Source organism: Dipodomys merriami, unplaced genomic scaffold (genome assembly GCF_024711535.1).
Source record: "Dipodomys merriami isolate MVZ:Mamm:240054 unplaced genomic scaffold, mDipMer1.0.p SCAF_332, whole genome shotgun sequence".
NCBI lineage: Eukaryota > Metazoa > Chordata > Mammalia > Rodentia > Heteromyidae > Dipodomys > Dipodomys merriami.
The window spans coordinates 1,025,774-1,036,388 of NW_027204849.1; the positions used below are offsets into that span (position 1 = coordinate 1,025,774).

The 10,615-nt window shown below is 46.9% G+C and overlaps 1 protein-coding gene across 2 annotated transcripts in view; it reads right to left on the reverse strand.

Annotated features, from left to right (window-relative positions):
* Positions 1–10,615, reverse strand: part of LOC138803082 (lysine-specific demethylase 9) — a 49,935-nt gene extending 39,320 nt beyond the window's left edge. Inside the window, exon 1 of one of the 2 annotated variants that reach the window (XM_069986915.1) lies at positions 9,472–10,614. In XM_069986915.1, coding sequence (XP_069843016.1) covers positions 9,472–10,198 — 727 coding nt within the window. In that variant the 5' untranslated portion in view covers positions 10,199–10,614. Of the gene's footprint in view, positions 1–9,471 lie in introns of both variants that reach the window. The other variant, XM_069986916.1, reaches the window with a different exon arrangement.

Consider the following 10,615-nt stretch of genomic DNA (forward strand, 5'->3'; position numbering starts at 1 on the left):
TTGTTCAGTTTTGACTTGGCTTTGCGATGCCAAGGATCAAAATCAAGGTTTTGCTTATTATGAGCAAATGCTCAGCACTTCATCTGAGTCCTGAAATCATAACTCACAAAAAAGAAACAAGCTACATTACACCTACATTAAGGAAAATTTTCACATATCAAACTGAGACCCAACATAAGAAACGTACATAATTCTACAGAAAAGTTCAAAACTGACTAACAAACATTGCTGGCTGTCTTTTAAAAGATCTTGGAACTACAGCTGGATTAGAAGCTGACACTATAGGGGCTGGGAAGGTGGCTCAGTGGTAGAGCGCTTGCCTTGTATGCCTGAGGCCCTGGGTTCGATTCCTCAGCACCACATAAGCAAAAAGAAAAAACCAGAAGTGGTGCTGTGGCTCAAGTGGTAGAGCGCTAGCCTTGAGCTGAAGAGCTGAGGGACAGCACCCAGGCCCAGAGTTCAGGCCCCACGACCGGACCAAAAAAAGAAGAAGAAGATGACACTATCAGTAAAATCCTCGTGACTACTAACCTTATCACTACCAAATAGCACAATTTAGTCAAACTCTCCATCCTCCTGCCTCAACCTCACCAAGCCAGGTGTGAGCTCTGGCCTCGAAAATAAATTCTTTTTGGTCTTCTTGAGAGTTCTTCCAGTGCTACATTTAAAATGGGTTTGAAAAAAGCAACTTGCTCATTTTGAGTCTGTTTTTAACACTTTTTTTCTTTTTTGGTTCTGGGGGCTGAACTCTGGGCCTGGGCACTGTCCCTCAGCTCTTCAGCTCAAGGCGAGCACTCCACCACTTGAGCCACAGCACCACTTCCAGTTTTCTAGTGGTTAATTGGAAATAAGAGTCTCATGGACTCCCCTGCCCGGGCTGGCTTTGAACCATGATCCTCAGACCTCAGCCTCCTGAGTCGCTAAGTTCAAAGCCAATCCAGACAGTCCATGAGACTCTTATCTCCAATAAGCCACTAGAAAAGCGTAAGTGGCACTGTGGCTCAAGTGATAGAGCGCAAGCCTTGAGCTGAAAAGCTGAGGGAACAGCACCCAGGCCCAGAGTTCAGGCCCCACGACCTACAAAAAAAAAAAAAAAAATCTCCCATCTGCCTACTTACAACTCTCTTCACCACAACCACTATCAGTCACACATTTTTACACGGTCCTATCATTATGACACACTGTGTTGTAATGTCTTTATTTTCCAGTGTAATAGCACTACAACAAGGTCTCTATTTGACACACTGTGTTACACTATTTTCCAGTGTCATATAATTACCACTCACTGCTACAATGTCTATGGTTTCCAGCCTTGTATCACTATAAGTGATACAAGACATGTGTTACATGTCTCTGTTTTGTAGTGTCACTTCACTATGACACACTGGGTGGCACTATTTTCCAGTGTCATATTACCACACACTGTGTTGCAATGGGTCTACTTTGCAGTGTGGCAGCATTAAGACACAGTGTATTTACAATGTGTCTATTTTCCAGTATTGTATCATTACCACACACTGTGGTACTTTCGGTGTTGGCCTCTTTTACTTAATAAAATGCATTTAACATTACTCTGTGACTTCTCATGACTGAATAACGCATATGAACATCCATTATATGGATGTACCACAGCTTGCTTTCAATTCATTCATATAGTAAAAAACAACTTGGTTACTTCCAAACGTTGGTAATTATGAGTAAAGCTGCTAAAAATGTCTATATCCAGATTTCCATGTGTATGTTCTTTGCATAACAATCAAGGCATATGACTACTGGATCATATTGTAAGAGTATGTTTAACTTTGTAAGCTACCAACAAACTATTCAATGACAAACTCAAAAATGGCTGTACCATTCTGCACTCCCACCAACAATGAATAAGGAAACACTACCTTTGCCCGTGAATATCTCTGTGCCTCACTGTTTTTCATTGATAAAACAGGTGGGGAGGGATAGTATTTCCCTTAAAACTAGTGTGCAGAGTAAATTAAAAATTCACATGAAGGGACTGGGAATGTGTCTTAGTGGTAGAGTGCTAGCCTTGCATGCATGAAGCCCTGGGTTCGATTCCTCAGCACCACATAAGCAGAAAAAGCCAGAAGTGGCGCTGTAGCTCAAGTGATAGAGCGCTATCCTTGAGCTGAAGAGGTGAGGGACAGCGCCCAGGCCCAGAGTTCAAGCCCCACGACCAACTAAAAAAAAAACAAAAAAAAAACCAAACAAACAAAAAATATTAGTAACAGGGGCACCAGTGGCTCACACCTATAATCCAAGCTACTCAGGATGCTGAGATATGAGAATCATAGTTTAAAGCCAACCCAGGCAGTAAAGTCCATTGGACTCATTAACCACCAGAAAACCAAAAGTGGTAATAGGGTGCTAGCCTTGAGCAAAAATGCTAGGACCAGGGACTAGGTGCCCTGAGTTCAAGCCCCAGACCAACAACAACAAAAAAGTAACAGTAGTCTATCTTTTTTATTTTGTTTGGGACTGGGACTTGAATTTGATATCTTGCCACTGGTGCACTGGCTAGCGTTCTACCACCTAAGCCATACCTCCAAACCAAGTAGCGTCTGTCATGAAGTTATTTGCAAAGTTTAGACAATGTGTAAGACAATGTGTAAGGCCCTTTATCAGAGTATCTGACATATAAGCCCTTATCTTTGTTATCATAATCCTAATAAAAAAATTTGATAACATGTCTTAAAATGCCAAAGACATGAATATCAGAAATGCTAGAAATGACTTGCCTGGAGACAATGTATCATGACAAAAAAGAAAAAAAACACACAAGGGGGAAAAAAATCTCTGAAACAGGGAACTAGGAAAACATTGCAAACGAAAGAAAAAAGAAAACTAATAAAAGAAAAATGAATAAAAGGAGAAAGACAAAAAAAGAAAACTATTCAGCAAGTATCTTCTAGGTACCTATGCTTTATTTCATTTTAATCCTCCAACCAACCAAACCCTTCTGTGGAGGAGGAAACAGTCCAAATAAGGATATATAACTTGGATCACAAAGCTAGCTGGTGACAGGCAATATTCATCTAATTCCAAAATTCAAACTCCTCTAATACAATATACTACACTGGACTCCTGTTTCCTCTATCCTCCTCTACCCACACCACCAATGATCATCTAAGATTATCCAGCTACAATTAACAGACCTGAGGTGGCTTCAGCAAAGGGAGTTTTTTGTTTTGCTGATACCGGGGCTTGAACTGAAGGGCCCTTAGCTATTTCACTCAAGGCTAGCACTCTACTACTTGAGCCACCAACACCACTTCTGGCTTTTTGCAGTTAATTGAGTCTCATGGACTTCCTTGCCTGGGCTTACCTCTGAAATGGTATCCTCAGATTCCAGCCTCTTAAGTAGCCAGGATTACAAGTATGAGCCACCATGCACAGCTAAGGGAGTACTATTTTACTCAACAGTGCTCATTACATAATTCCGCATGATCATAAGGGGGTTTATTGTTATATGAAATATTTTATGTCTTACTTAAAGGTATTTTTACCTCACTAGGTGGATAGAGAATAATATGGGTTTTTGAAATTACTGTGCTGACAAATGAGATTATCTGCTTATTTTAATTCTCATTACAATACTAATAGTCCTCCCTTCTTACCCTTCAAAACATCCTGTCCACCAAATCAAGTGTCTCTGTATTTAAAACTTCATTTTTATTTTTTCAGACAGGGTATTGCTATTATAGACCAACCTGTCCTGGAATGTAGTACTAGCCTAGGCCCCCCCACCCAGGCTCTTTAACATGAAGCCAACTCTACCACAAGTCAGAATTAAAAAAAAAAAAGAAAAAGAAAAAAAAGTTCAATATTCAGTTCTATGATTAATTAGAAAATTTCAAACATGTCACCTCACCTATTTTACCCTAGCATTTACTGGCTAAATTTTTCTTTCAACTATATGAACAACTTCAAATGTCTAGAACGGTAATAATCTATGATTAGCCTACACAGGAATTTGGAGTGAATACCGTTGGGCAGATGTGCAAGAACTTGTCTGTCTCCTTGCTGAATTCAAGAGTTGCCAAACCTTCTCTGTAAAGAACCTGGGAGCAGGCTTCACAGGCCATACAGAAGCCAACCCTGGCAGGAAAGTCCATGAGACTCATCTCCAATTAGCCACAATAAAACCAGAAGTGGTGCTGTGCCTCAAGTGAGTACTTGCCTTGAACTGAAGAGCTGAGTGACAGCACCCAGGCCCAGAGTTCAAACCCTACAACCCACAAAAACAAAAACAAACAAAACTTTATTTCTGAACACTAAATTTCAACTTCATAGGATTTTTACATGTTACCAGCCACTTAAAAATGCAAAAACCATTCTTACCTCATTAGCTATGAAAAAAAAGGAAGTCAAACTGACTTTTTAAGCCAATTTTTGTTGTCACTGAGTCAGGGTCTCACTATGCAGCCCAAGTTGGCCTATTCCTGTCTCTGCTACCCCTGTGTTGGCATACAGACATGCTAGCATAGGCACACGGATTTTTGATGAAGGCACAAAAGCAATTAGGTGGAACAATAATTTTTCAACAAAAGGTGCTACAAGTGAATACTCACAGGTTAAAATAAAAAACTGTAAACCTGAGCCTCATATCTGTTCAAGATTATCTCAAGTAGACAAGATTTTTTTAAATATAAATTTTTAAATCATAGAACTTTTAGGAAAAAAATAAGATTTAACAAACTTGCTGCTTTTACTATGTGAAAATTCTTGCTGAGATGATGAAAAGACACATGATATACTGGGGAAAATACTTGCAAACCATATGGTTGACAAGCAACTTTTTTTTTTTTTTTGCGAGTTCTGGAACTTGAACTCAGATCCAGGGCACTGTCCCTGAGCATCTTTTGCTGAAAGCTAGCACTCTATCACAGCACTACTTCTGGCCTTTTCTGTTTATATGGTACTGAGGCATTGAACCCAGGGCTTCATGCATGCTAGACAAGCACTCTACCACTAAGCCACATTCCCAGCCCAACAAGTGACTTTTAACTGCAACATTATCAATAAAGAATTCTCAAAACAAAGCCAGCGCCAGTGGCTCACACCTGTAATCCTAACTACTCAGGAGGCTGAGATCCAAGGATCTCAGTTCAAAGCTAGCCTGGGCAGAAAAGTCCATGAGACTCATCTCCAAATAACCACCAGAAAACTGGAAGGAGCTCTGTGGCTCAAGTGGTAGAGCACTGGCCTTGAGCTGAAGAGTGCAGGGACTGGGGCTGGGAAGGTGGCTCAGTGGTAGAGTGCTTCCCTTGCAATGCATGAGGCCCTGGTTCAATTCCTCAGCACCACATAAGCAAAAAGAAAAAAGCCGGAAGTGGTGCTGTGGCTCAAGTGGTAGAATGCTAGCCTGGAGCTGAAGAGCTGAGGGACAGCGCCCAGGCCCAGAGTTCAGGCCCCATGACTGGACCCAAAAAAAAAAAAAGAGTACAAGGACCACACACAAGCCCTACAACAGAAAAAAGAAAAAAAAAGAATTATCAAAACAGTCATTTGTTAAAAAGGAACTTGATTAGAAAATGGGCAAAAGGCATTAATATACATTTTACTGGCAAGGGTATATAATTCTCAAATGATAAGGAGTTGATAATCATTAGACATGAAACCACCGAGATATGCATTAAAGCAAAAACAGTCACATCAGATATTGTCAAAAATATGAAAAGGGCTGGGGAGGTGGCTTAGTGATAGAGTGCTGGCCAGCATGCATAAAGTCCTGGGTTCAATTCCTAAGTACCACATACACAAAGAAGGCGGGAAGTAGTGCTGTGCGCCTCACGTGGTAGAGCGCTAGCCTTGAGCAAAAAGCAGCTCTGGGACAGTGCCCAGGCCCTGAGTTCAAGTCCCAGGACTGGCAAAAAAAAAAAAAAGAAAGAAAAACAATCTCTCATTTGTAACATCTGTGCAATGTAAAAAAGACTCTAGAAAATACTATAGCAACAAGATAAAAACAAACAAGAAATAAACAAGCCCTAAACATATACACATAATATGACCTAACATTCCTTGGAGAAATGAACACTTGTCACCAAACAAAAAAACTGAACAGGAATGTTCATAGACACTGTCTACATGACAGCCTGAAACTGCAACCAACCAAGTAGGTAAATGGTTCCATAGAGGAATCACAGTACATGCACACTATCAAATCTTAACAGAAAAGAAGACATCTATTCATATACATACCATGTGGACAGATCTCACCGACATCATCTTGAAGGAACAAAGCCAATCTCAAAAATATTACATATGGTATCATTCCATTTATACAATATTTTCAAAATGACAAAATTAGAGACGAAATTAGTGGTTGCTAGGAAGGATGAGGAGCCAGGGAAAGGGCCTACAGGTTATAAGCAGGAGTGAGGAAGGGAAACATTTTTCTGCCAAGGGCCATTTAGATGTTATACCATCTTCACAATGCTGCACAGAACTATCAGTCAAGTAAGACTGGCCCAGAAAAACACTTCTACTGAGGATGTCAGAAGGTGAAAAGCATGTCTGTCTGTCCCATCCTATATCAAATGATCTAGAGAGCCTTGCACAGCCAGTGTCCTGGAAGTCCACCCCTGCCTGCCTGTGAAGGGAAAGGGATCCTGTGGAGATCCATGCAGCCATTTCTTGGCTGCACTGGTGGTTTCACTAAAGCACATGTGACACAACAGCACAGAACTACACATACACTGTACCATGATCAGTGACTGATGTTGGTATTACATAATATTTCTTTAACATGGAACCTTTAAGCCAGGCACTGGTGGCTCCTATCTGTAATCGTAGCTATTCAGGAGGATGAGATCTGAGGATCCAAGTTCAAAGGCAACCGGGGCAAGAAAAATCTGTGAGACTCTCATCTTCAATTAACCACAAAATGCAGGAAGTAGAGCTGTGACTCAAGTGGTAGAGCACCAGCTTTGAGCAAAAGACCTCAGGGATAGTGCCTAGACTGGAATCAAGTTCCCATAACCAGCACAAAAAAAAGAAAAAGGATGGGTAAGAATTGCTGTTATTACAATATTCTGTGAATCTATATGTCAAAATAAAAAGTTAAGTTTCCAAAAACTTTGAGTATAAGACCCAGAGGATAAAGGTAAGAAGACAGCTAGGGAGAAAAGTCTGGGAGATTTCATCTCCAAAATAACCAGCAAAAAGCCAGGTTGGAGGAATGGCTCAAGTAGTAGAACACCAGCCATACAAGCAAACTGTGCACAGTTGAAAGCCTTGAGTGCAAACCCCAGGCAAAAACAAGAATACATCCACTGTGATGATTAGAGTTGTTGCAAGGACAAAGCATAGTAAAATAGCAAAAGTTCGTTTTAGCTAAGTGCCTACCATGAAACAAGCACTATTTTAGGTACTTTTCATATTACCCCATTTAATCTACATAACCACCATAAAAATTAAATACTACAGAACCCCAATACACAGAGGAAAAGACTGGAGATGACAGGGAGGTTTAAAGTAATGACATGGTAGAATCATGATTTAAATTCAGATTAACTCCAGAGCCATACCTCCTGCACAAAACAACAAAAATAAACACATTCAGAACAAAAAGAAAGTATCAGTCTGGGCAAAAGTTTGGACTAAATAACAATGTACAACCAGTTTTGGTTTTATATAAGGTTTCAAAACTCCTAAAATGCCAGTATGCACTATCAGATATCTAAAGTACTTCAGTATACAATTTTTCCCAAATGCTTCTAACAGGGAGCCCTTTTCCCCTAGAATATATAACTCAACAATCTCTCAGACAAAAGCTAATGTTTTCAATGGCCTGCCTCAACCCATTTCTCTTCTTCATATACTGGTCATACGTGGCCAATTATAAATTCGAATAAAATATTCAGGTTCTCAATCATATTTGCCACATTTCAAGTTTGTTCAAGAGCCACATATGGCTACCATATTGAACAGCATAGACACAAAATGGAACATTTCCATCATCTGAGGAATTCTATCCACCAGTACTGGATTAGAGACTTGGTTTTGTTTCTTTTGAAAAAAGAACACGGGGCCAGAATTAGTACACACCAGTGTCACATCGCCCAATAAAGGGGTTTAGGTCAGAGATCTTTGATGATTTCTAATCAGCTGCTGCAATCTAAAAAAGATAAGCAAAGAAGTGGAAAAAATGAGTATGGACAGAACATAAATCATGCGGCTTAAGAGAAAGGGTGATCTTGGATTTAGGACTCTGGCTCGTATTCCTTACTCTGTCAATGATTCATGTGAAAAATGTTTTCACTGCCCGGCGCCGGTGGCTCACGCCTGTAATCCTAGCTACTTAAGAGGCTGAGAGCTGAGGATCATGGTTCAAAGCCAGGCCGGGCAGGAAAGTCTTAGCTCCAATAAACCACTAGAAAACCAGAAGTGGCATTGTGGCTCAAGTTGTAGAGCGCTTGCCTTTATACTTGGTATTGCGACTTCACTTACACAGGTCTCTTCACCATGCTGGGCCTTGTTTTTTTCTTTTACTACACAAACACACGATCACTCAGATTCCCTTGCTCTCCCCAGGAGAGGGTGGAGAACAGGTGAGGGCACATGTTCCCTGGGTGACGGGACGCGGGCCTGTCAGCTGCCAGCTCTCCTGAGGACGAGGTCTGGACACCATTGAAGGGTGGCCTGACTCTAAGAAACACGGAGATAGCCTCCCTACTGGAACCAGCACACAAAAATGCCGGTTAGAACTGAGTTAAGACCTCAGAGGAGGAGCCCTCAGCCGTAGCCACCTCGTTGATGGTCTCGAACAGTGTTAGTGTTAATGTCAGTGGTCACACACAGTGTTAGTGTTAATGTCGATGGTCACGCGCAGTATTAAGGAGGGCGGCGGCGGAGTCTCGAGGAGACACAAGTCACGGGAAGTCAAGTATGAATGCTAACTGACAGCTGGATGGACGGACAGAGTTCCTCCTACCGACCCGAGTACTGCGGGGCCCAGGGAGCAGGGAGTCGCAGCCGGTCCCGGGTACCAGCCCATCCCGCCGGGCGGCGCCATCTGAGTGAAGCCCGAGGGCCTCCCGCGCTCCTCCTCTGCCCGCACGGCCTTCCCCGGAGTCCCAAGGAGCGGAGGAGCCTCGCGCGCCCCGGTATCAGCACCACGGGCAATGGAAGGGGATGCAGACGGCCTCCGTCCTTGTGTCTGCGCTCCCGGAGCCCCGCGGCCTCCGGGATCGGGAGGGGCCGACCGGGATCGGGAGCCTCGGGGGTCCCCGGGCGGACGCGGGGGGTGGGGGGCAGAGCCGGGTCCTCCGGGGCGAGCCTCGCCTTCCGCGGCGCGGAGAACCGGCTGAGTTTGAAACCTCCGGCGGCCAGGCTCGGAGCGTGCGCGGCTGGGCGGCGGACGGCGCGACCCGGGGAGGCCCGAGGTCGGGACCCAGCGCGCCCGCCCGCCCCTCCCGCCCGGGACCCAGCGTGCCCGCCCGCGCCGCCCGCGCTCACCTCTCCGGGGGGCCTTGGTCAGGGCCGCCCCGCCCGTCCGCTCGCCGTTCTCCTGCTGCTCCTGGTGCGGGAGCTCGCCAGGGCCGCCCGCGCCGGGGCCGCCCTCCGCGCCGCGGTGGTGGTGGTGCCGGTGCCGCTCCTTGTGGCCCTTGAGCCGGGGCCCGGCCGCGCTCACCGTCAGTGGCGAGAAGGTGAAGAGAGCCGAGGGCCCGGGGCCCGGGAGCGCGGCCGCCACGGCGGGGCCCGTGGGCGCCAGCGACGGCGGCGGCGGCGGCGGCGGCGGCGGCGGCGGGAGGAGCAGCGGCTCCGCGGAGCCCGGGGCGGCGGCGGCGGCGGCGGCCGGTGGCGGCGGCGCGGGCAGCCCGGGCGGCTGGCGGCTGCGGCGCCGCCGGTGAGGGGGAGGCAGGGGGGCGTCCTGGCCTGGCCGCCCGCGCTTCTCCTGGGCGCCCCCGCTGCTCGCCCGTCGCTGCCGCTTCACGCCCCGCGGCGAGGCCCCGCCGAGCGGCCGCTCCTTCCCGTCTTTGTCCGGCTCCTCCGGCGCCGCCGCCGCCCGCACGACGCGCACCGCTCCGACCTGCGCAGCCATTTCGCCCACAAACACACATTTAAATGGCCCGACCGCCCCCCCGTCCGCGCACCGCGCAAGCGCCGCCCGCGCACGGCCCGCTGGGCTTTGCAGTCTCTCCCCCGCCCTCCACTTGGCGGGCCTCACAGCGGAGCAGAACATGGCGGTGACGGCGGCGGTGACGGCGGCGGCGGGAAAGGTAGGGGCCGACGCGGCAGCCTCGGCGGCGGCGGCGGCGCCGATCCCCGCCGAGGCCTCTCCCCCGCCGAGGCCTTTGCGACCGCGCCGCTATTGTACTGCGCCCTGGCCGCGCAGAGCCTCCTGGGAGTCGTAGTTCCGCCGCGGCCCGGGTTCCCTCAGTGGAGGAGGAGCCGGCCTCCGCCTGCGCCGCTACGGTTCAGAGCCCTGGCCGCGCAGAGCCTCCTGGGAGTCGTAGTTCCTCCGCGATCCGGCTCCCTGAGTGGAGGAGCCGGCCTCTCTGACCGCACCGCAATCGTACAGCGCCCTGGCTGCGCAGGGCCTCCTGGGAGTTGTAGTTCCGCCAGGACCCGGCTCCCTCAGTGGAGCCGCGCCGCTATG